This window comes from Agelaius tricolor, unplaced genomic scaffold, assembly GCF_023055355.1.
Source record: "Agelaius tricolor isolate 1412-34295 unplaced genomic scaffold, bAgeTri1.0.p SCAF_22, whole genome shotgun sequence".
In the NCBI taxonomy this organism is placed as follows: domain Eukaryota; kingdom Metazoa; phylum Chordata; class Aves; order Passeriformes; family Icteridae; genus Agelaius; species Agelaius tricolor.
The window spans coordinates 1,352,323-1,379,017 of record NW_027269282.1 but is presented as its reverse complement, the minus strand read 5'-3'; the positions used below and the strand labels follow the sequence as shown (position 1 = coordinate 1,379,017).

The window sequence follows — 26,695 nt, the reverse complement described above, 5'->3', positions numbered from 1 at the left end:
AGCCCACTGCTCTGGAAGTGTAGATCATGCCAGCATCACACCCTGCAAAGGCTGACATTCCCTGACATTCCCTGTCACCTCTGCTGGGTCACTGGCTGCAGCAGACACTCCTGGCACTGGACCATGAGGCACCACCTAGTCACATGGCCCTGGGAGGAATCCAGTAATGGGCACATTCTCTGCATCCTCTGCTTTCTCTCTAATCATCCTGCCCGAAAATCTGGAGGAGATGGAGTGTTTAGAGAAAATGAAGGAAGGCACTGGGACTCAGGAGATAACAGGTTTTGTACCTGCCTGAAGCTTCACTTTTGTTCCTGTGTCAAACAAGGGAATGAAAACAATGAGTTTGAGCTGCATATGGGCAAGCAAGTCCATATGTTTGTGGCTGGCTTCTTTGCGTTTAAATAGGAAGAAATTCAGAGTATCTCACTTAAAATGCAGAGCCAAATATATAAATGCAGCAAGGAAAAGAACCCAAGTGTTTTACTAGATGACAAACTGGCTAGAAATCAGTGTTGTGTTTGCTATAGAGAAATAAGAACTTATCAGGGACTTATAGTTGGTATTAAAACTACAGGAAACAATTCCTCTCTGCTGCTCCATATGAGGCAGCTTCAGTTTTTGGGCACTAGGAAAACTGGAAAGAGATGAGAAATTTAATACAGAAGAGGATTAGAAACAATGGTTGCCACGTGAGCTGGTCTTGTAGGGTGTGCAACGGAGAAACAGAGGAGATATGGTAAATATTGTTCTGTCTATATGCAGCTGCTAGTCAAGGAATGCTGATCAATTCTTTTTTCTCTTTGCTACTTAGTACAGCAAAGAAAACTTGGTCCAATTTTCAGGGAAAATTGATCTAGAAACATTATTAGAAAAAGGGCACCAAAGCAGCACGGGAGGCTTTTTATGTACAGAACGGCCTCAAACAAACATCTCTCAGTAATGATATCAGCCTACTCGATCCATTCCAGCGATGCAAATTGCCCTGTTTCACATCCCCTGCGGACCTTCGGTCCGGTAACTTTTCCCCAGACATTTCTGGCACCCAGAGCAGGGGCTCGGTTTAGGTTTACCAGCAGCAATCGACTCCAGCAGGGAGCGCAGCCGGAGCAAAGCGGGGCAGCAGCCGAGCCCTCCTGGGGGGCACTGGAGAGCGCGGGGCTGTGACTCAGGAGCCAGCCGTACCTTCCACCCCGGGACGGTCTGGAGCTGGAACTGTCCACACGGCACCTGCAGGACGCGCCTCTTCACCGCCCTCCTTCTCCCGCCCGCCCCGAGCGGCCGCGTCCATCCCGCCCCGGCCCGCACCTCGCATCCTGACACGTTACTACAACCCCCGTCGGCCCCCTGCACTGCGCAGAACGCATGCACCAGCCGGCTCCCAGCGTGCCCCCAAGTCCGTACTCTGCCGGGATTTGTAGTTTTATTCAGCAGGTCGGACCTTTGCCAGGAACGTGGCCGGGGACTCCATTTCCCGTGGGCCTGTGGAGAGGCGCATGCGCCGTGCGGGCAGCGGGGCGAGGTGGGGGGGCGCGGGGCAGCGCAGGTTCCCGTCTGCGCTGGCTGCGGCCTTCACTGAGCGGGGGGGCGGCCCCGGCCCGGCCCCGCAGGACGATGGACCCGGCCGAGGCCGTCCTGCAGGAAAAAGCGCTCAAGTTCATGGTGAGGGGCGCGGGGTTGGCCAAGGCGGCGCGGGAGGGTGGGCACCTCTGTCTATGGAGGGCTGCGGGGGGGGCGAGATGGAGCGGGGGCAGTGGGGAAGGGGAGCCGGGCCTCGGGGCTGGGCCGGGCCGGGCCGGGCCGGAGGGCGCTGGGCAGGCGGGCGGGGGAAGGCGGTGAGCGGGGCCCGGGGAGGGGGCGTCCTGCCTGCGGGGCGGGCAGTGAGCAGGGTCCCCAGATCCGGGCACAGGGAGCTTTGGGAGGAGGGGGAGGCGGCTGCGGGTGTCATCTGGGAGCGGGAGAAGTTAAACTGGAGTGAGGCAGGACCTGGCAGAGGGGCCCACAGGCACCGGCAGCCTTTGCGCATGTAATTCTTAGATTTTTTTCTTTATTTGTGCTCCTTAGACTATCCTGCTGTACTGCTCACCATCCCTCTGTAATTTTGTTTATCCTCCCATTCTACTGCGAGATCTCTAAATACTGGCACTTGAATGTTTCACTTGATGCTGCAGCAGCATACCACTGATAGGGACTGCGGGGAGCACGTATATTGTTAGGTTTTGAGTTGGCCTTTGGTATGGAAAACAATACACGCATCCAAGATGCTCTTCAAATATGGCTAATCTCCATAGATTTGAGGCATTGTGCACTTAAACTGTAACTTCATTATTTTTTTCTTCATTTGTTGATATTTCTAAGCATTTTGGCTAGAAATGTAAAAATTAGAAATGAAAACAAAGTGTTGCCAACTAAATTGAATGTAAATTTCAGGTGCCCCAAACTGTTCTTTTCCTAAGGAAATAATTTTAACGACTGGCAACACTTGCTAAAAGTTTGTTTTGGGTTAGTGCTTCTAGTGGCACAGAATTAAACTTGAGCTCATCAGGAAGAAGGAATTCTATTAAATCTTCAGAACATATGCCCAAAATGAAATTGAGGAAACATTAGCTGCAAATTTTAATTTCTAATTGAGCTTCGATGCACTTGTTTGGCTTTTGGTTTTTAATCTGGAAGAACTTGTTTCTCTCTTGGGACTTTTTGATCTGTTTGCTAGTAGTCTCCAAGTTTGCCAGATTTATAGTCTCAGCTAGGTGAAGTGGAAAAATGTATGGACACCTAAATCAGCAAGATAGCAATTAGTAATAATGAATGGCCATCTTTGGTGTGGGATTGGCCAAAGGAGTGTCCCAGATCTGCTGCACTTGTGTTTGGCCAAGCTTGGTAATTACAACCTGCCTCTAGATAGTGAGTTTCACATCCTGAAAAGTTTCTGCTGAAACATTCTTGCCTGCAGCATTGTGAACATGCTATGCTGACTTCTCATACATTACTTTTTTCACCCCCTGTGCTAAGATTCTCATTCAAGGGCTTAGTCCAGGTGGTTTGAGGTTGTCTGTAAGATTGGGCCTGGAAGCTGAGGGAATCCCTGCCCATCCTGCAGCTGGCAGGATGATGATGGACTCCAGCAATAGATGGTATAGATGGACAACAATGGATATTGATGGACTCCAACAATAGAGCTCCCTGACACTGGGGAGAGGCATGCCCATGAGAGGAAGCTGCTCTTCTGGGATGTGCATCTGTTAAGAGCACCAGATAAAGGGAAGAATTATCAAGAGCAGACTGCACTGAGAGCTAAAAGCTAACCCACCTTCTTTCATGTTTTATTAAAGTGCCTCTTGTATGCAAAATGCTTGTGAAAGATGTGAAAGATTTCACCTGCAGTGAAAGATGTGACTTCCCTCTGTCCACTCTGAACTTTTTAGGGTTTTTTGCTTACAGGTTGAGAGGAGAGGAAGCAAAGATTTTGTTAAGCACATTTCAGGCTTTTGCTTTAGTGTGCATCAGTCCAGAACGTGGCTCTTCCTTTAATTCTGCTGATGAAGTGAAGTGTTTGTCAGACTTGGGGGGTCTTCTGGTGTTCCTGGCAGGGTGGCACAGATAGACACATCAGGATAAGTGAGGAATCAGTTGCAAGTATCATCTTGACCCTCCCTGGAAATGTCTTTTCTGGGCCTTGCAGCACTCAGAGAGTGCTCAGGCACTGCAGTAGTGGCACTGGTACAGTTATCCACACAGAGGTAGCAGATCAGCTAATGCTGAATCATTCACAGTGGATTACCTTGTCCATCAGAGTGTGTGATATGCTTCATTTGCATCTTCTTATTAGGTGGCTCAGAGTTTGGCTAGAGGTGGGCTTTGCTATTAATTATTGATTTTCCTGAGAGCTTCCCAAGGAGCATTGTAGGTAAATATTCAGATACATTTTAGAGGTATGAGGCCTATTATCAAAGGCAGGAGAGAGTTTTGATTTTGATATGTATTTGGGGTAGGTTTCATTTCATATTGAAAAGCAGCCCTCTAGGTGGTGGTTTGGTTATGCTTCTCTAGAAAATAATGTTTTTTCCACTTAAAAATGTCAGGACTTAATTTTTGACATTGACTTTGGGCAGCCCTTTTGAATCACAAGGTACCAGGCAAGATGGACCTGGTGATTTGATTTTTATTTTAATGTCCAACTCTAACAGAAAAATGTCATGGGAAAGCTTCATCCAGTGCTAATAGTATGAATGAAATTATTTTTCTTTAAAGCAATTATTTTTCTTTAAAGCAACTATATTTTGAAAGACAAACAGTACTCTGTTGTTTTTCTGTCTGCTCATGTCTGTGCAACTTTTTGGTGGAGTAGAAGGCAGCTGCCTTCTCACTGGCTGCTGTTGGCTGGATTACTTGCCAGTGAAGCAGTATTAAATGCAATATTGCATTTAACTGATATCTGCTACAATTTCCTGGTTATCTGTTCTCAGGTACAATATGTATAATCTAATATTTTAAGGTTTAAGTAATTTATTTAATTTCATTTGCTTACTCAGTTTATCTCTATGTCTTAATAAGACCTACTTTATTCCAGATATTAAATTGCTGTGTATTAACACCACACAATACCAAGCAACTCCTCACAAGGGAAGACTGTTTTTGCTGGTGAATGAGAGTCTTGTATCATGTGTTCTGCACATCATCTTTCAAAAGTTTTGTTGGTGTTTTTAGTTTTGTTTTTTTTGAATGAAAGATGGTTCATAGGTTTAAAGATGATCTTTAAAATTAAATAGTCCAGTGTTCTGCAGCTGCAGCAAAGATTTTACCAGAGTCTTAGTTCACTTCAGCCTCTTTTATTTTTCGTACAGTCCTGCTGATGAAAGTACACTCTTTATAAAGTACAGTGTGTAAGAAACTGATGCACAAGCTGAAGAGAAAGTGGAACGTGCCCATTAATCTAAAAAAATGCACACAAAAGTCCCACCCAAAGACCCCTGCCATAGACAGCTCTGCTTTTATACATTCAGGAATATGGGATTTCCGTGGTCAGTCATTTACAAAAGAACAAGAAATCGAGGTGCTCAGTAAGTAACTTTCAAATTTGAATAAGTGTTTGAAACAGTAGATACAGTAGTGAAAGTACAAGTGTGATAGGCTCAACTGAGACTTTGATTAAATGTCATATAAAATAAACTACATAAGCCTGCATAGAATAGTAGATATTTTTTCAAAGTAGCTTCAAATGGTTCTGTTAAGTATACGAATGTTCTGATGATTATCTTTTTAATTAAAATGAGAAATCTTTGTTTAAAGTGGCATTCTTTTTTACGGCCTGTTACAGTCTCTGTAACAATCATTTCTTAAGTCTGAACGTTTTTAATTCCAGGAATCCATTTATATAAAACTATGTTTAGACTTAATTAAGGAACGATTCTTACAAAGCTTGTAAATAGCCAAGAAAAAAGGGACAGAAAATAAAACTGACATTCACACTTAACAGAATGATTGTTACAAGGTATGTAATATGCTATAAAAATACAATAAAGCCCTTTTTATAAGAGTTCATATTTTTTGTTCCTCATTTTGAAAGGTATTTAAGAAAAATATCAAAGCTCTATGAAGCGACATCTGTTTCCTTGTATGGACTAGTGACAACTTCAGTTGTGTTTAATTAGCAGTGCTTGGAACAGTACCTGACCAGTTTGGGGTCCCATGTAGGACCATTTGAGAGGCAAAAGCTTGATACTTAACAGACTTTCACTTTCTCAGGCTTTATGAATTAATTAATTTGCAATAATTTACCTAATTTCCTGGCTCATGAATAGGAAGAAGTCAGCCTGAGTGTTCTTTGTGGTTTTTTGCTGTTTCACCCCCAAAATACCATTTTCCTTTTGGTTTTGGATGGTCAGATTCTAGGACTTGCTGATGGGCTTTCCAGTTTCACAGGAGAACCAGAGCCTTCTGGTTGTATTTTAAGATTCATCTGTGGGTTGTTTTTTTGGTTGTGGTCTTTTTCTTGGGAGGAGTTTTTTTGGTGATTGTCTTTTTTTTTTTTTTTTGGTTGTGAGTTATTTTATTTTTTAATGAGGGAAAACTCTGAAGTTCATTAATTTTTATACTTGCATGTTTGTAGGAGCTCCCACATAACTGGCAGGTAATATAGCAAAGAATAGCCAGTGTAATGGAAGGCTGAAAGGTAGTGAAGTTGGAAATTTTTTTCCTGCTGTGTGCATGTATATATATGGAACAGATGGACAAAGGCTTATACCTTAAAAGAGGCTCTGCTTGCACTGAACCTATGTCATTCATGGTGTCAGTAGGACCAGAATTTTTAAGACCTGTTATTTGTTAGCTATTTTTAAAAAAAATCTTTTGAGAACTTAGCAGTCTTCCCAGTAACATATTTGTGTCAGGGACATTGTGGCAGAGAACCCTTGGGATCCAAAGCAAGGAAGTCATGAAAGCAGCGAGAATAATTTTGTAAGCTGGGATAGCAGAGCATTGCCTCTTAAATGTGGGGTTGCAAATCCTGCTTGAATATTACACATGCACTTACCAGTTTTCCCAATGGTACTGAAATAGCATCCTGGTTTTTTGGGTGTTTGTTGGCACTAGTATGTTGTATGGAAAATATTGGTTAATTTTCTTCTACCCCAAACTTCTTGCTGTAGATTTTTCTGCACTTGGTGCAGGCCTTTGGTACTTCAGTAACTTCACCCTTGCTTCTCTGGCAATGTTTCACTTCAGCCACTTTGCTCCATTAAATGTATGCAATTAGAAAAGCAAATGGCAAATTTGCTATCGCATCACTGAAGTATTTAGTTTCATAGACTTAAAAAGCCAAATTTGTTGCACCATGCTCTCCTCACTGTAATATGTACTATAAACATCAGAGAGAATAGGCTGACCTTAATATTTGCTTCTCAGACTAAATCGCCGCCTTGCAGCAGTTATTTCCCACTGAATAAAAAGTTTAATTTCACGCCCTGATTAGTGCTAGTATGTGCAGGTGGATATTTATTTTATGCAGCTAAACTAATCTGCCTTGGCAAATTATTTGCCAGTCAGCAGAGCTATAATTCCTCTTGAGTATTTGGTACTAAATTATCATTCTCATTAGTGAGATAAAGCAGACTTCATTCTAACCACGAAGTTTGGTTAGGCAAAGGACTTCCTAAATAGTCTTTGGAAGATACAAGATGTGCAGTGGCCTCAACATTCTCAGTATCCTAAAATGGTTTGTGATATACAAAAAGGTGATGAGGATTTTATAGGAAAAAAATAAAATTATTCCATAGTTGTGTATTATGTCTGGAGATAAGGTAGGAATGTACAGTGTTCAGAGATCACCTCTTTAAGAGGTGCCTAATGAAGAAAAAAATCAAATGGTCATCTTTGGTTGGCCATGGAAATACTCCAAGCTCTGATGTCTGGGCCATAAATGAGATGAAATATAAAGTTATGTTGTTTTCTTCTTTATTTTCAGTGCTAGCAGCTTCTGAGATAGCAGAAATAATGACTTGAGACAAAAAGTTAAATGGTTGAGGAAACTTCCTGGTCTGGTCTCATTTAAAATTCACACTCTGAAAACATTTAAAGTGGGGATCAGAAAGTATTTCCTGACATACAGATGTTGAGTGGATATGTTTGTCAAGTGAATGTGTTCATCCACTGTTTTGTTTTCTATGAATTTTACTGTTTTGATAGTTTGTTTGCATTATAAAACATGTTAATGAAAGATAGTTATTTTCTGTTACAAGAAGAGTAATTTATATCTGGAAATAAGAATTCTCACTAAGTGGGATCCCTTCACATAATACTAACTTGGTTGTCATATATTCTTGTCATATTCATTTTCTCGGTGATTACTGCAACAGTATTTAGAGTCACATTTAAGACCAGCAAAACCAGCAAGCTGAACAATTTGATTTTTTGTATAAAAATTTTCCTGCTAAATTCATCAATGCAGATGGAATCAGCTGTTTTCTCACTTCCTTGTCTGCTTGTATTGCATCATCTTAAACTCCACGCATTTGTGTAATATTTAACTGTCCTTAGTAGCAAGCTTAACTGGTATTTCCAGTACTGAGTGTTTTCTTCAGTCTTCCTCATTTCTTCCTTACAATTCAGGAATGCTCAACAAGGTTTATTCTTTATACATTTCAAGTGTTTTTGCACAGAAGGGCTGAATCCACTGTGTGTTCAGCTGTGGAAGCTGGAAATTAATTGTAGCATAGCAGCGTCCAGTGGCTGCAGCTAAAGAGTTAGTGCTCAAAATACAATTAATAAGCAATCAAACATGAAGCTGTTTCCCTGACAGGGTACTGATTAGTGCTGTGAAAAACTTCTTCATACCACAGAAATGGTTGAAAATAAACATCCTGGGAGTTGCATTAAATATTTCCTGCTTATTAAACAACATAGCTTTCTAATGACAGTTTTTCTGAGGTGCTGGGGAGCTCTAGTGTTGGACAAATGCTGCCACTGCTTGCAGAAAGAGAGAGCTGAAGCTCAGAAATTTGCCAGGAGTCATGGACTGGAGGAATTTGTGTCGGGTGATATGGTATACTGATAATAGGAGGCAGAATACAAAGAAACCAGTTCTTCTAATAACTACCCTTGTGCTTCTGACCATGTTTTGGTTAATTTTACAATTGGCTAGCCACCTGTTAAGATAACCCATTTTATCATTAAACAAAATTAATTTTAAAAATGGCTTGAAACTGTCTGATTTTAATGGGATCTGAATATTCTTAGTTTTAATCTGCCTCATGAGGCTTGTCTTTCTTCTGGGAAGTACATTGTTACATCATTAAAATATCATCCCCTACTGAGAGAGAAATCGGTCCCATTCACTAAATGGCAATGCAGAAACAATGACAAGTATTTCTAAAAACTGCATTAAAATTCATTTTTTTCTCTTCGATGTGCAAGTTCCGTGGTCCCATTAAGCAATGGGTGCTCAGCCTATTTGCCACTGTGCATGCACAGCCAGATTTGTTAGCTGGGGTGGCAGAAGGGTTCAGAAGCAGACACGATGACTTACAGTTTTAAATTATTTCACTTTTCCACAATGATTTTGCTTGGAAACAAATGATTGATCATAATTTTGTTCTCTCTAGCTACTTCTAGTCTTCCTCTGTACTGAAAACTGAGAAACATCTGATTTAATTTTCCTTCCCCCACTGCTAAAACAGGGTCTTGTGCAGTCATTTTGATGAGAGCAACGGAAAGGAGAGAATGAGGAAGAATGGGAAAGCTCAGCAAGGGGCCTTTCTAGTCTTCTTGAGGGAAGGAGAGAAGTGTTTCCAGTCTGTGGGCAGGAGACATGCAGCCTCTTGGCAGAATACATTGGAGTAACCAGTTTGGACTAGAAACAGCAAAAAGGCCTAATGCTGGTTTAATTTGCTTCATCCCATGGTGAGAAGGGAAAGGTTGCAGGGGCATACTACAAAGGAATGAAAAAGTTTTTAAGTACAGTTTTATGTTAGCAGAGCAATAGTAATTATGTTCTTTTAACAGTAGTCTAGATGGACCTATCTATTTCAGAAGCACCTGAAGAAGATGGTAGAGAGGGAATTTGGATAACAACAGTCAATGCAGAACTCTGGTGTGAATTTTGTCAGCTGGCTTTGTGCCCTGGATGGGATTTTTCCATTTGTAGGAATACTTGCTCATGATATTTCCACCTTAGGACACAGTTATTCTTACAGAATTGTAAGAATTTTTGTCAAATATAGTGGGATGGATAAAACACTGTAGAGAAAGGTGATGGCAGTCTTTGCTTGGATACTAATCAGGGCTGGATTGTCTGCTGACTAGAAAAGAGTCTGAATGTTTCCATGCTTACCCATATAGGAACCAGAACAGTCTGTAGTTGTTTCAGAGAAAAATGGTCTATCATGAAAGTCTGTCATACAATGTAGTCAGTCTCCCTCTCTACACACATCATCTGTAATTTATTGTGAGAGCAATACAGAATGGAGCAGTGTTTATGTGGGAGTTGCTTTTAGTTTATGGATAGTTGGCCTTGAATCCTGTCTATTAGGAAGATGTTGGCAATTCTCCAGGGGGGTTGTTCATTGGGACTGCCCAATGCCCTTAATTCCTTTTTGCCAAAACTGCCAGCGTGATTGAGAAATGCAGCCAGCTATCATTCATCTCTTGCAAATTAGAACAATGAGAAGGGGGTGTAGTCTCAAGAAATGATGGATTGATCTTGTTTTAGAAGATGAGTCTTAGAGGCATCTCAACAGAAAGAAATCCAAATAATGTTAACAGCCTCTTCAAACATGACAGAAGGTGTTTCCTTTTGTTAATATATTCAAAAGGAGAAAAACCTGCATTCCCTATTCTTTTTGTAACTTTTTCCTTTTTATTTTTCCTTCTCTTGACTATGATGACTCCAGTGAAGGGTATTGCTCTAGCACTTTGTTACAGCTGTTGTTATAAGCAAGCATAAATACCCTGCAAGTTTTTTACTGACAAAATATTCCTGTAATGTCCTGACCTTAACATAAGAATTTAAGTGGGGGTGATAAAGGGCCCATCAGTGAGAAGACGTGTCGGTGTTGGACTGCAGTAGGTCTTGTGGAGCATGGGTTCAAGTCTGATATTGGCAACCAAAGTACTCTCTAAAGCTTTCACAAACTAGTGAAAGCAGTTGCTAAGTGGAATTCTCTTTGCTATGCCATTGCAGAGCTATTCCAAATTTGACTACTTTGAAAGTCAGAATCCTAGTTCTTATTGTCCTGCTTAACTCCTTTCATGGCTAATTCATTCTCATTAGTTCATATGCCAGTGTCCTTGAGCTTAAACAGCTCTCCTTGTTCCCCTGTGTTCATCTGCAGATTCTTGTGGAGAGCAATCATATTCTGCTCTGAGCTGGATCTGGTCAGGCTAAACAAGCATTCTTTAATTTATTTTTCCTTCTGTTGTAAAACATTTCCTGGAACTTTTGATCATCTTAGTAGACCTTTTTAAACAGCTGCAAAATTTGATTAGTGTTCCTGAAACACAAATGATCAGAGCTATACAGAACATTCCAGGAAATATTTTATGGATTCCTTGTGCTAAAGCAGTGATCCTACTTTCTCTCTTCTGGGAATTTTTTACTTTATACACTATCCTGTAATAGTATTTCCCATTTATTTCTGCGGCCACATCTTATGTGTGAGCCATCATTATCTAATGAGTAACATATCCCAGGGCCTCTTTCCCTCTTCTCAGTTACTGAGTTCCTAATTTATAATGGAAATAATGTAACTTTTTGATTTATATGCATCATGTGTCACTTCTGTTACCAAATCTTCAGGATGCTTTGTCCTATATATTTATGATGTCTCTTTAATTTCATTAGCACATTGGAAATTCTTGAGTATTTTAGCCATTAGAGAGAATATTTAACATTAATTTCAAAAATAAGAATAGATTTCAACAAGGGTCATTCTCTGTACAGCTTAATGGTTCCTTTTTCAAAATTGCCTGTGATGCTTTACAATTTTTAGTTTCTTAGCCTCCTTATAACTCCAGTATTAATCCTAATCCTCTTAATTTTAACTAGTAACTTCCTACATGTCGTCTATCAAATGCTTAACTACTTCTAATTTGTCTGGACTTCAGTGATCTTCTTAAAGAAGAAGATTGGGTTAGTCTAGCACTAATTCTCATTTGTTCTAAATTGGGAGTAGATTTACTTAGCCTCCCATGGTGACTGTTTCATTTTGGCAATAGTTATCAGTACTGAATCTCAGTAGAAGCCCTTTCTTGGGAGACAGGACATCCTGTTGTTATTTGGCTTTGGTTTTTTCTTTTTTGGCCAGCCATTTCTGCAACATTTTAGGTTCACTCTGGTTAGAATTACAGATGGTTGTTCTGTGTGAGGATGCTACCAGGGGCTGCCCATTAGGTGTCTTCAGCTGCTGCTGTTGCCCCTGGTTCATTCTGGCATTGCAGTCCCCCAGGACAGAAGGTGATGCTTTGGTGTTTCTTGGTTGAAGGAGGAGTTTGCTCTAGTTAAGCCAAGCAAAGGAATATTTGAATCCTATGCCAGGAATTGAGAACTGTCATGGAGCTGAACTTGGCACAGGGTATTTACATAAGGAAAAGAAATTTAATATATTTTGGTAAGTTTTTGAGGCAATTAGTTACAGATTCCAAGTTACTTCTGGTGGGTGAAAAGGTCCTGCATTGTAATTGTAGCAGAATGCTTTGTAAGGGGAATGTATTTGGACAGAACAGCCATTCCTGCAAAGAGGAAGTGCTTTGGTTACTTTATTGAACAGGAGAATGTTTGGCTAGTGCTGGAGCCTGCTCAGAAGACAAGAGCTCAGTAGCTAAGCAGAAAATGTGGTGGAGTGCTGAAGTGTGCTCTCCAAAGTGTCTTGTTCTCTTTAGAAAAAAATGGTGTTCCTTTTACAAATTCATCTGCTTAATGTGTGAACTGCAGATTTCCTTCCAGGATAGTTGGTACAGACCTGTAACCCATCTCTCCTGCATGCTTTCTTGACTGTTACCTAAAATTCAGCAGGAGATTGGGAAGGTGAAAGTTAATACTGTAGGTTCTTAGGCTGATTATGGAGATTGTCATTTTCCAAACTCAATTTTGTTTACCTTGGCTGTATTTTTTTAAAGTACAGGACTTTCTATTCTTGATGCGCTGAATTTTAGTGAAAAATTAGAATCCAGGTGAGGTCTCTGACTTTTCTAAGGACTTAGAAAAAAAAGACACAATACTTGGAAGGCAGCAGCTTCATTTTGTTGATCTCTGGACTAGCTTCCAGCTGTTGTTTTATACATAAAAGCTTGCACTGTGAATGTCACTGTTCCTGTTGATACTTACCTGGCACAAAGTCAGGAGGTAGCATGAGAAATGGTCTTCACCACAGATCTTGCAGTCTTGAACGAGGCTGGATATAGCATTTGAATTTCATACTTAAAGTGTCAAATGGTTGTGAAATCAAGCATGGGCACAAAGAGAATCTCCACACTGCTAGAGTAAGCACGTTTGTGGATCTTGCTGTTACTTTGTTCAGAGATTAATGGAGTGCTGTCATGGGTCTCCATTTGGTTTTCAATACCTTAGGTTAATATTCTTGTGAGCCCTAAAGAAGGTGTCCAGGTGTTTCATGTTACAGAAGTAGTTTATCTGGTTGCTGCTGCTCTTGAAGGATATAAAAAACTCTTGCATCTATTTATCTGTCAAGTTGTATAAATAGACCCTCTCCAGTGGGAGTTGGTTTTGAGCTGATCTCAGTCGAGGAACTCAGGCAGGTTCATTAAAGAGCTGGAGTAGCCATGTTCACCACGTGCAATGAACTCATTAAGTTCACAGGCAGTCAGAGCCTACTGTTTGAGAGTGCTGTGTCCTTCTGAAGGAGCTTGTATCAAACTGTGAGACCTGACAGTCAGCTGACTCAGTGTTTGTTCCTTCTTTCTACAAAATCTCACAAAGGACACACTTAAATATTAGCAACTTAAGCTTTTAGGATCAGATAGCTCATGGGGTTTTCTCCTAATAACAATGAAAGATTTTGAAATCGTGTGTTTGGTTTTGTTGAATTGGAGTCCACAGATCTACCTCTGCCTTATTTTGAGTATTGCTTTAGGCAGTAGAGTCAGGGATCTGTTTGGGCCATGAAGTTGTACCTTCTGTAATAGGAATTCAGTTTATTGCTGTAATGGATACAAACTCATTACAAGTTCTAGGCCACAGGAGATACTTTCCTTTGCTGTGGAAGTCATCTCAACTGGACAATCTTCAGTGCAACTGGCCATGTCCTTCCATGTCAGTGACTGACAGATCTAATTCTGCTTTTGTAGTCGACAGCCTGTTAGTTAATGGAGTCCTGAATATTGTTACTCAGAGGCAACCTTCAGAGTATTAAAATGCATTATTCCTGTTCCTCACTTGATAATTATCAAACAAGGTGTTATATCTAATGAATTCAATGCTATTGTCAAATAAATACTGTGTGTAGATCATGACTTAAAAGAAATGGTAATATAAGTCACTTCATTATTGCTTTGCAGTCATGGAGAGAGATGGGTTTAGTTTGCTTGTTTAAATCCCATGTGATGGAAACCCAGAGTGAATGTCTTCTCTGAGGGAACAGCAAGCATTATGGGTGATATGATCAGATTAATAAGATCCTTAGTACATATATATTTCATATAAGTCTCAATTTTCTCCCTCCCTCATTTCTTCTTACATAGAAGCAGATGAAATGGAGAAGCAGCAGTATTGCCTTGGAAGTACCATAGTAGGTTTCCTTTTATAATTATCATTCTTGACATACTTATCCTTTCTTATGGAAGTGAAGATGCAGATATTTAAGAACCCTTCTTGCACAAAAAAGCCCAATTTCCGCTCAGTACTTAATTAGCACTTGTTTATGACACAGCATCTGATTTGATTTTCGAAACAAATTGCACAGTAAAGAGGCTGATATTTAAACTGTATAGTAACCACAGCTCCAGCTGTGACTCAAATCTTGTAAGCCTTCAGGGGTTGTGTTTAGGCTTAGAAAATAGGAACTCAGGCCTGTAATTAAATGTCCTCTGAAAATCAGCCTTGGTAGAGAGTGGAGAGGGTACCACTGAATTTTAAATTACTGACTTGTTCTCAAGAATCATTCTCTTGTTCTGGGCCTTGCTAGGGACTGCAGAAATCAAAAGGATTAAAAATGGAAGAGTAGATTACTAAAGGAAAAAAAGTCAGGGGTTGCAGACAAAGAGATGAGCAAAGTAAGCTATTTTGGCTCCCCAGTTTATAGACATATGCAATATATATAATTTTAGTACATGGCTAACGTATAGAAAACAAGTTCTGTGGACACCAGAAAGACTAGGGAGAGTTAAGATTTCATACACAATAAAACTGCATTTCAGAACTGTGAGTAAGGTGCTGATGGTTGTGGAATAAGCCATCTGGGATAATGGAAGGCTCATTTTTAAACCAAGGCCTCAATAATAAACATGAATGTCTTGGAAAAGGAAGTAGGCTAAGTTATATTACAAATTAGTCACTGACCTAAATCAAAATGTGAAATATTCACAAAATAGCATGATATAAATTAGCAGTTAGAGTGCTTTCAGAGTTACTTTTTGAGGAAAGCAATCACTGTTGATGCTATTGAAAAAGAGAGCAAAATTCCCCTAGCAGCCTGACTTCTAGTCAAGGAAAATGCTGGAGCAGATGCTATGAGAAAATACTGTGCTTATGAATGGTATTGAACCATGAGCATAAACGATGTGTGCTCATGAAAATACAAAAATGAGTAGGTCTTGCTGGGCAATTAATTGTATTGCTGGTGGAATTGCTTTGAATGGATCATAATCATGGAAGATTTTAGTGTTGATTTATAAATTAATACAGCTTCCAAACAAGACCGTGTTCTGGATCCTACATATTTTTAAGACTGGGGGAAAGAGGGGCAATTTTATTTTATTTTTTAAAATTGACAGTCCTCTTACAGACCTGTCTGCTGTCACTGGGATACTGCAATTCAGAATATTTTAACCAGATGTATTACTTTAATTGCCTCTCTCTGCTGAAGAATGCATTCCTAGGGGTCATTTACAGTGTGCCTTGGAAAACCACAGAAATTCAGAATGTAGGAGATTGGCTAAACTTTTACAACCAGTCATCAATCTGAGAAATTTTAATTAAATTATGCTTTTCTATTGTGCTTATTTTGATGTAAATGGGGGTTCACTTGTGCAAATATCCCACTTTAATGGCATAAGCAGCAGTATGTGGGTAATGACACACATACCTTGTAAATGCTGGTAAAATTTGCTTCTCTTCTGTGTAGTCTCTCATTTCTTCTTAAATGAGAGCAGGTTTATCAAATGCAGAGGAGACATACCTCTGATGAATACAGTATTGAGGATGAGTGGTGGGTCTTAGTTTCTCCTATTTTTATGTTTCGCTTGTCAGCATTGAAAAATAAATTGAGTTTACAGTAGCTGCTAATCTGCCAAAAGTCCTGATTGCTTTTATTACAATACTCAAGCAACTTTACTTTTGAGTCACAAAAAATTGTGTTGGTAAGAGTTGTCTAAATAGAAATGCATTGTTATCTTTACTACTGGAAACACTTCTGTTGGAGAGTAATCCTGTTGCTGGCAACAGATTTGTTAATACACTTACATATTTGCAGGACCAGGGTCTTCAAATTAAATGGTTCAAGTCAGTGTCTTTAAATCAATTATTCAGACTGCTCTGGAGTGATGGACTACCACATGTTAAGCAGCTTGCTGGTCTGAAGAGCTTGACTGTTATCTTTTAATTTGTAGGTTAGGTGGCAGAACTACAAACAAATGAAGTAATTTTTCACAATTTATTGTGAATGCAATTTGATTCTAGCATCACAACAATTTGTTGTGTGAACTTGGGCACATCTGAGACTGGTATTCAGGTCTCTCTACTTGTGACACTGATTTCAAATGATTGTTTCTGCTTATGAGGACTTCTAATTTTTTTCCTGGATAGATACATATTGGGCTGTGCTACTTTGAAAAAAGAAACTGAAGCACTTGAGCCAGAAGTATACGTATTTCTGTAGTGTTCTTGCTAGATATACAGTACTTCATATAGTTTCTTCCATTTCCAAAGCACATAGAAATGTCAAGGGCTCCACTCAGCAAACCTGTGAGGTGGGTTAAATGAGTGTTGTCCCCATTTTACAGTCATAGAGAGACTAACCACCCATGAAGTTAATGCTGAAGGAGGCTTAGGTCTTGGAGGATGATGCTTCTAGCTGTGGGAGAAGTCTCCTAAAACAGAGTTTGTTAATGTGTTAAGCATTGCAAGTGCAAACGCAGCAGGTGAATGCAGTAACCAGACATACTTGACTTTAATTTATCAGCACAATGGTGGTTATTAAAATTCATGTTCAACTGAGATCATTGGCTAGGACACCAGGGCATAATCTTACTACTACTTTGGAAGATTTAGGAGGATTTAAATTCAAACTGGAGAGAAGCAAAAATAACAAGTGCTTAAAGTATACTGCAAAATCCTGAGTGTGTACTTCTCTTTAGAGGCAAGATTTTAGTCCGTTCTAGTTCTTATTTTATTTTCAAATTCCAAGGCTGCCCACCATAGGTGTGAAGGTTTGTCATTCGGCCATAACACTTTTTTTCTCTCCAACAAATTGTATTTTTTGGTGTTACAAGTACCAAAGTGGATGCAGTTTGTACAAACTAAATGTTGTGTTGACTCAAGAACAAGTGAGAGTAAGCTTATCTTCAGTAGAGCCATTCTGAAAATGAGTAAGCTTTTTCCAGCCTTCCAGGAGGAGTGAGTGGTAGGGGCACACATCTGATTTGGAGGGGAGATAGCGTGAGTTAAGAAAGGGATTGTGAAGTTGTTTCAAGAAGTAAGAAAAATCTCTGGACTTGGTGTTTGTGGATGTTCTATCTGGTCCTGTTGCTTAGACATGATTTTAATTTCTTAGCATCTCCTGTTTTGGGGGGAGGGGAGGGGGAGCACTTGAATCCACTTGAATGAGGGAGTATCTTTGAACTACAAATAAATGTCACGTCAGACAGTGTTTTGGGGTTTGTTGCACACTTTTTCCTAGCTGAAAGTTATGTTATATATGTTTTGTGTTTCTAGAGCAATTTGGTGTCTTGCCTTTTCTTCAATCCAATAAAGCATGAAAACAGTAAATGGGGGGGAGATTATATTTGTCTGTTGATTTGAGGCAAAAATTATGGCTGTGTGTAAGTATAATAACCTGTTACCCTGGTATTAAGGTTACACTTCTTCAGGAATTTTCTGTCATCTCTTCATGTTGTCCAGTGTCTGGTCTTGATCATGTTGAGGATGGTAACTGTGAAAACATTCATAGCTTGACTACTGCTGTTTTGACACCATTTGCTTTTTATGTAGCGTCAAAAGCATTAACGACCATTGGTCTTTGCTGTTGCACCCACCACAGAGGCTGTGCTTATCCAAGTGCATTTTTGTGGAAATTAAAAGAAATACCTATATATATATATACTGGACTGAAATGTAAAATGGTGTAAAACATAAAAATGGTGGCTTCATTAAAAAAGTGTTCTTGAAGCAGCTGATATCAGAGCAGTAAACGAGAACTAATCTGGGGACTAAACCTTCATATGGTGCTTAAAAAAATCTGCATTGTTTAAAGTGCTCCAGAATTTAGACTTAGGTTAGCTAGGTCCCAGTGTAAAAGGAGGTCTCTCTTTATGTCTATTCTCTCCTAGCCCCGAATACACATGCCAAAAGATGGATTTCAGCTTATATCTTCTGGATACCAAGCATGGCTAAAGCAGGTTGGACTGTATTATTGTTATTCATCTCATGTGAGGGACCGTGTTAGACACCTGTGCTTGTCTCATTAGTGAAGTACATAAATGAGGGTGTAATGAAGTTACAGTGCCATGTTAGCTGATAAACCTCATAGCCATCACTGTTTTGTGTTTATGCATGCTGTGTTTGTATAACATTTTCTCACCAGTCTGATGAATGTGCACTTCCTGTAAATAAAAGTTCAAAATGCAGTCACCTGGAAGCGAAGAGGGTCAGAGTCTGAAAACAGATCTACAACAACAGCTTGAATTACAGAATTAAAATGGGCCTTCAAACACAAAGCTGCATGGTGGTGGTGCTGGTAATAATGGGGAGGCCACTGGGTTAAAACTCAAGAGAATTGCATCTAGCATCTAATTCAGATCTGCCTGGGTGAATCAAGTATGGACACTTACTCACATCACATAACAATTGTGCAGTTTGACACAGTCTGACACTGTGGGGAGTCCCCACTCGGAAGTGGCCTAGTGCTATATTACTCTGGCTATTATTAAAGGCCAGGCTTTAGATGTCTCAGCAGTCTGCCTCTAGCAATTGCTGTCAGCTTTTCACTTTTGTGAGTGAAAAATCCCCCTTCAGAAAAAATAGCTTAATTTACAAATGGCCTGTACAGATCTGTTCTCTGATGAACATATATGATGAATCCTGTGTCCTTGAGAATACATGGCTTAAAGTTGCTGTATCTATAGAAAGCCAGAATGTGTTGTTATGGCAACAAAAACTGAAATATGAAAACAGCACAGATAAGCTGCATCCTGTTGTCATGGCAACTGCAGTTGTGAAATGACAAAACGTGGTGGTGTAGGGATCTTCAAGGTGGTACTGTGAGCCCAACATAAACAAAGAGCCAACTCACTTGAGCAGAGTGTGAGAATGAAAAGCTGCACCAGCAAATCCCCTTAAAATATGAGAGTTTCACTGAAGGTGCTAACAGGATGGTTTTGATAGTCTCCAGTCTTGTGTCAGTATCTTAGAAGCAGTAAGTAGTAGTGTGCTTGTGCAAGCTGCTTACTGCTGTCAGCTTACTGACAGAGCTTCAACACCAATTAGAAGATGGGCACCAAATCTTATATTTGCAAGCCATTTCTTTGAATGAGTGATGTGCTGCAAGGGTGAAGTGTGCTTTGGAGCTTCTCTCCGAGAGACCATTTCTCTCTCTCTCCTCAAGTCCACTCCAGTGAAGGTCAGTTGGGACATTGAAGCTTCTGTTTTCTTGATTTAAACTTTGCTGAGCCGGAGGCAAGGTGTCTCAGAGGAATCTCAACTCTGCAATTATTGTCTCACAGAGCTCAAGTTTGTTGACCTATGGGGCATGGCATCAGTTTCTGTTTCTTATGTGGATTGGGAGAACAATAGGAAGAGGGTTGTGTGGCTGTTCTGTTTTCCTTTTACTTCTGAGGCCAACAGAGCAGCTTTATATTACCAGTGCCGTGATGCAGGTTGGATATATGCTTTTTGGACTCTGAAAAATACCAAGGGGGGTAAAAAACCTAAAGTGCACAGTAAAATTTCCAAGGAGGCTTTACACTAGGCAACCTCAAATAATAGAAGAATTTGCACTTTTTAAAAAAGATATTTTTTGTAAGCATGCTTTCCCTTTGATTTTTAATTTATTGATATTCGTTCTAAAGTCTCTCTCAATCTTCTTACTCCTTGATCCAAGGAAAAGTTATAAACCTATGCTTGTCATCAGCAGATACTGTCGTGGAAATAGCTTTGCTATTCCAATTTCGTGCTGTGATTTCACCACAGGAAGTATAAGGGTAAGGCAGTTGATACAAAGGCTGGGAAGAGCTTTCATGAGAAGCAGAGAGGTTAAATTTTTTTGAGGTGAGTTTGGTTTGGTATAGGATATCTATCAAAAGTACTACCTGTAGGATTCCTTAAAACCATGTATTGAAAAGAAGGCCACTTTTGATGTATGTAAAAGCATAATCTACATTTGCATCCAGATGGAATGGGGGCTGTGCATCAGGTTTATTCTCCTGTTGTCTGTATTTTTAACCAGATCCTAACTTAATGATTTTTTTTTCCTCAGCGGGGCTGAGTATTGATCTGGTGCCTGACTTACACAGGATGTGAGAAGTATCCCAGTAACATATTGTATTAATGTGGACTAGAAGCAGTTTATATTACAGATGAGGTGGAGGAAGATGGAGTTCTGCAAGACTGGACACACACTATAAATATCCATAAAACTGACAATTTTATCTAAAACCAGTGCTGGCTGCATTTGCATATTTTCAGCCTTCTTAAGCTGGAGATAATAGTTGAACACTACCTGAGCATGAGTTGCCCACACTGATGTCATTACCCTCTGCCCTTTAATGGCAGGTTTTATATTTAATGTTGCTGTGCTGTAATGGAGAGTTGTGTTGTGTTTTTATGTGGGCTAGAGGAATACAATACCAACGGCCAGAAATACATGTTGCTTTTGAACTGGCATTTTAAGTAACCTGCATTGTTCTCTTTACTCTAGCTCTTTCCTGTTTAGGTGTTTGTCTTTTTGTAGAAAATGCAGTTGTTTTATTCAGCCTTGATCTTTGTTTAAGCTTTTGACTTGCTAGCAGTCTGTAACATCCCATCACCTAGATGCTGCCCCTTTGGAGACAAGCCACAATTGACTTCCGAAGGGAAACAGGGAGAGAATGTTTGTGTATAAATACAGTCAATAGACATGACATTTTAATTCCTATATTATATGGGCACTTTCTATAATTTAAGCCAAACTATGAAACTGGGCAAGTTAAGCTAATTAGGTAAAATACTTACAAAAGCTTATTTTGATTACATAAACAGGGAAGTAAAAGTATCATTTTTAGGTGGCTTCTGAAACATGGTAATTCAGAAGCCTCCCTTTTTCATAGCATTGTGAGCAAGTATGCATCACGTAGGATATGTAATGTAATGCACTCATCTGAGCCTTTCTGCCTCCCACTGTCTTTTTGTAGTAGAATTTTTAAAGCCAAGTTATAAACCTGTAAATGTGTTTTATGCTGGAAATTCTTGGTGATACCTTAACTAGATTGGTACCAGCAAAGGCCAGTATAATCAAAACAAGGCACTTCAGATATTAATGGTCTGCACTTCAGTCAAGTCAGCTGGAAAAGAGAGCGTAAAAACCAGGACTGTGGTGAAACCAAGATTCTTCTGTTAAAATTGCACTTTACTGAGAGAAAAATGAAATTATTCTGGATATATTTTGGTTTTGTAATTTTGTCATTTAGTATCCTTTTCTTAACTTCTAAAACATCTATTTTCAGTGGATCCATATGCTTTTTAAAATTCAGATACTAACTCCTTGGGTGGAAAGTTGAAATAAGATTTCTTTCTGCAGTTCATTTATTAATACTTGGCACTCATATAGTACATTATGTCCTCAAAGCGCTCTGCAGGCATATCACTTATCCTTGAAACACTTTTGTGTGGTAGGTGCATAACAATAACTCAGAGATTTTATGGAATTAAATAAAGCTTGAGATGAGGGAAAAATCTAATGAAACTTCTGTTTCATATCTCCACCAATGTACGTTTTTTCTCTGCAGTTTGTGTCATGAAAATAGAGAGAAGTTCTAGAAATGTTCCAAGATGAAGGGGTTTCAACACATTCCTTAGTATGCTGTGTTACTCTGCCCAAACTCATGAGGACTTATTATTGATCAGGCTTTAGACACAGAATTATAGAATCATTAAGTTTGGAAGATATTTCTAAGATCAGACATAACGGAGCTTAGTGGCAATTGTGTTTTCTTGCTTACCAAAGAGCCAAGTCCACTTGGTCTTGTAAAATCTCCATTTTAAGCCTTCACATAGTTTCATCTTTAGACGTTGGTGAGATTGCTCTTACTAAGTTTGATGTTGTTTAAAGAAGCACACACAAGCCCCTGCAAGTTTTACTCCTTAAAGCAGGGTATGGCACCTAAATCTTAAATCTCTGCAGCTGCGTGGCTTTAGATTTATCAGCTTCATGCATTGAAGAGCTATAATTATGAAAACATTAGTATTGTCGAGTTCAGATGTGATCCATATAAGTTTCCTCAAACACTTGGCAAATGAGGATCTTGTACACCTTATAAATGGCAGCTGGCCCCTTGCTGGGGCATGTAATTTCTGTTGACTTGAAATCACAGAGGTTGAACTCCAGTAACCACTCTTGGGGAAAACATTTCTTCACAAACATTTACCTAAAAGCTGTGATTTGATTCTCCCAGATCCCACTCAGGTAAGTTATTATTTGGATAATCTGAATACGTAAATCCTTTTCCATGTGTCTTATCTTTGATATTTAGAAGTAGTTAGTGAACTGGAATATCTTGTAAAAAGTTACTGTTAGCTAGGGAGTTACCAGAAGGTTAGAGAAGAGTTTGCATAATGCGTACGTTAAGGAAAATTTACTGAGCAATTACACGCAAAGTGGGTGGCTGAAGGAAAAAGAACCCTTTACAGCAGTTGGAGTTCTGTGTGCACAGCAAAGCTGGCAGAATGTGGTAACACCCTGAGGGTGAAGGGGAAAACTGCTGCATTGAAGTCAGTGATCTGTACCAGGCTAAGAAGTCCAGTATTACCTAAGTTTGGAGTCTAGGAAGAGTGTTATAATTGAATCCAGTAGCATGTTTCAGCTGCTGATTTGTGAGACCTAATTGTTTGGAAGTCAGACCCTGGTTGTGCCAGAAAAATACGCTCAGCTTTCCCAAAGTGAAATGTTGGTTTGCTTGATTCATGAAAAATGATCCAAGGGTCTTTAATGAGATAGCTCAGCTTTTGTTATGGCAAAGCAGGAGCACAAGCCACTTTGAATCATACCCATACATGCTTGTGGATATGTGACCAAGGTGTCTGAACACAGTAGAAGGTGAGGAATTGTGCAAAGCACTGGTTATTACAGCAGCCACATCTGGCCCTTCACCATTTGGGTGCAATATGTGCAGTTAGAACTGTTGGTGGGCTGGTTGAGCCCTGTGAGATCCTTCCCATGGTCACACTCCAAGGATTACCACAGTTGTCTTTTTATTTTTATAAATTAATTTTCTTACTGTGGAAAGACTGTCAAGAAAAACTGCCAGTGATAAAGTCAGAATTACCTAGTTATAAGTGTGGCAAACTGGTCTGGAATGCAAGGAGGTGCACATTTTAACTGTATGGCTTTTGACTGTTGTTTTTTTTGTCTTAATTAAGACAGCTTTTAATGTTTTTCTTATTTTCAAGTGAAAACAGGCAAAAAACTTTCTCCAAAAGTTATGAAAGTATTAATTTGCTCTGAGACATGCTAGTCTCTTTGGTAAGTTCATAATTGGGCAGAATTTTTTTTTAAATGCATATTCTTGTCTCTCAGGTATATAACTACTTCATAACTGGTAAATCTGTATTCATATGTTAGGGTTTTTAAAGGCATATTATTTACACAATTCACTTGAATGGCTCCTCTGAAAGCTGTGTGGCTCTCTCATGTAATTATGTATTTAGTATGCCTTGCATCCATTGTTGGGATAGGGGAAAAGAAAAAAAACAACTAAGCCCCACAAAATCTACTAAAATAAATAATGAAAGAATATTCTCGTTCTGTTTTGGCAGCTTTTTTAGAAGTTGTATTATATACTTTTTTTTTCAGATAAGAAGAGCTACCAAAGCTAAAAAATGAAATATGCGTGGCAGGTTTTTTAATTGCGAAAGTATACAAGATGCACTGGGAGTATTTTTTTTTAATACTTATATATATTTAATCAGAAAACACCTCTCAGAACAGTAGAGGGAAAAATAAGAGATACCATTTCATTTTTATGTGTATGTGAGAGGTTAAAAGAATGAAAAGTGGACCAGGGAAAGGATCCAAAATAATTTTTCATCCAGAAGTAAATTTCTGGCATTGTTATTAAGTTTCATGAGACCAACATTTGTAATGTAAATAGCAGCTGCCTTATCTGATATGTTTCATGCAATGTGTTGCATTCTGTGGTGACAGGAATAGTGCAGACTGAACACAATGTGAAAGTGATGTATGCTATATTTTTGGCATTGGCTTAGTTAAGTATGTGGCCAAAAAAAGTATAAGAGGAACAGAGTGAGATTGAAAGGTATTAAAGTTTGTTCTCCCATTTTTTGTGGTGTATGATAAAAATAATTCTGAATATTAGGAATCCTAGTAAGATCTGAGCGTGTGTTTGATAAAGGATTAAAATTCCTTAGGCACATTTCCTGAGAATTAGGTTTTATAGAGCATGCAGGAAACAGTAGTGTGAAAGAGACTTTCAGGGAGAATTGTTCTTGCCAGCCATCCCATATTTGCTTTCTGAAGTGGTGATCTGTCTCCTCATATCAAGCTCACATCTGGTTTATATATTTCTAATACCCTTCAGAGCATCCCATATGTTTTATCTGCTCCAGTTTGGCTGGTAGAATTTCTAGGGCCTCGTTTCCCCTCATGTCTTGGTTTTTGTAAGAGTTAGAAATTGTGATTGGTTTATTTTTAGAGTTCACCTGCGTAAGGTGCTGAATTCTGTACTAGAATGGAAACAATTCTGAACTAGGGAAGGACTGCAATAGATATGGTTAGCATCTGAAATTAATTTTATGTACAGTACACCAAACACCAGCCCTTGGGGAGAAAATTTGGTTTCCTCTTTGGCTTTGTCACTAATTTGTGAAGATGTACAAGAAGTTATTAGGCTGCCTGTAAATCAAAGGTGTTTTAAGTGCACAGGTTATCATAAAGTTCAGTACAGGGTTCTTACAGGGGTAGTAGGTAATACCTCACTATTTTAAAATGTGCCACAATTAGAGACAGTAATTCTATACTACTGTCTAATTAATTTCTCTGAAGTGACTATGAAGAAAATATCCTTCAACTACTGTTTGATTTTCTTTTGGTCATTCTTGTCTTACAGTGAGCTCAGTATAGTCAGTTTATGCTTTCATACCTGTGCATTGTAGTTGTGAACTGTAGTAGTTCAAGAGCTTTATTTTTCCCTGTGTAGAGCCACTTAGTTTTACAGGACAAGGTGATATATTTCTGACCTGTAACACAATTTACTAAAACTGTGTTAGTTACCCCTAGTATATTGTATTTGCTGAAGGACTAGAAGAGAACAAATTTGATAAGAAAAACCCAGTCTGAAATGGTAATGTATAATCTTGTAATGCAGTAGCAAATAAAGTAAATAACCAATTTTTAGCACTGGCAAAAATTTAGCCATTGAGTGTGTATTGAAATTTGTCTTTAGGACATCAGATAATTGGAAGAGAGGGTAGACTATTAGAGGCAGAACATCTGATGTAGTCAAAAAATGTTCTTGCAATATAATTACAAGAATAATTGAATAGGTTAAAATACATCTTCCCTTCAGCTAATGGTTACTATCCACTCAGCTCGGGCAGAGGCTGTCAATGCTTCTAGCCTATTTTAATTCAAAGTAAGACAAACCCATTTTAATCACCAGTGGAGCAGCTGGAACCAGCCTCTGTCAGAAGGAGGATGCTGGTCTTGTTTGAAACTGTACTCCCTCTGTTTGTTTAGTGGGAAAATACATTTCAGAGTTCAGGGAGTGGGATTTTAAAATCAATTGGAAAAAGAAATTGGGTTTTTCATCAAATAATTCTCTGTTTTATGCCACTCAATGTGTATTAAAGATGCTTTGCTTTTCTAAATAAAAAGCTTTGCGTCTCTGGGTCTGAAAGTTGTGCAGATATCGAAGTATTAATGCAGTTGGGAGTTAGGAAAGTAAAGAGATTCTGCATCCTGGCCCAGTACTTAGCAAGCAATACCAGCATTCCCATTTGGCTCTGGTCCAAGCACTGTGCTTCTGTATCTTTGTTTTGATGAATCGATGTAGATTGACTTGAGTTCAGGAGAGGATTTTTTCAGTCAGCTTTCAAGTCATGAACATTGAGGCCAGTCCCTTGTTTGTGGAGCTGACAGTACAAAAGTGAGTGTTTGACACGTGGCTTGCTCAGTGCATGGGGATAGAGGCTGTTGAGATTTTTCAGAGATCAGGCTCTAAATGAAGTTGTTCTGGTGGGTCACTCATCTGATTTACACACAAGCTGTTTCTATTGAAGCACCTGGGGCCTTTTGTTCAGGCTTGTGAGTAAGCCTCTTTCAGTCACCAACAGTAATTTAGTGTCTCTGCTTCCTTCAATAGGTAAAAGGCAAGTACGAGAATGACATTTCCTTCCACACTGTGCAACTTCATGCTTATGTTTTTGAGATAGGTAACAGAACTGTGCCACTAATGTAGATTTTGTTATACACTGGAACAGATTCAGAAATCATCTAAGGTATTGGTAGTTTTTTACTTTGTACTTCCTAACTCTGGAACAATACTAAATGGCAGGAGTGCATGGGTGAGGAATGATATCCTCTGTTGGACGGAGAGCTCTGCA

General features: G+C 39.3%; 1 protein-coding gene across 11 annotated transcripts in view; it reads left to right on the top strand.

The window, feature by feature from the left end:
- The first annotated feature begins 1,503 nt into the window (after positions 1-1,503).
- Positions 1,504-26,695, top strand: part of BTRC (beta-transducin repeat containing E3 ubiquitin protein ligase) — a 120,820-nt gene continuing 95,628 nt past the window's right edge. For 5 of the 11 annotated variants that reach the window (XM_071446457.1, XM_071446452.1, XM_071446450.1 and 2 more), the window contains exons 1-2: positions 1,508-1,662; positions 18,214-18,282. In XM_071446457.1, the coding sequence (XP_071302558.1) occupies positions 1,615-1,662; positions 18,214-18,282 (117 nt within the window). In that variant the 5' untranslated portion in view covers positions 1,508-1,614. Of the gene's footprint in view, positions 1,663-18,213; positions 18,283-19,348; positions 19,503-26,695 lie in introns of those variants that run through there. The other 6 variants (XM_071446454.1, XM_071446449.1, XM_071446458.1 and 3 more) reach the window with 4 other exon arrangements.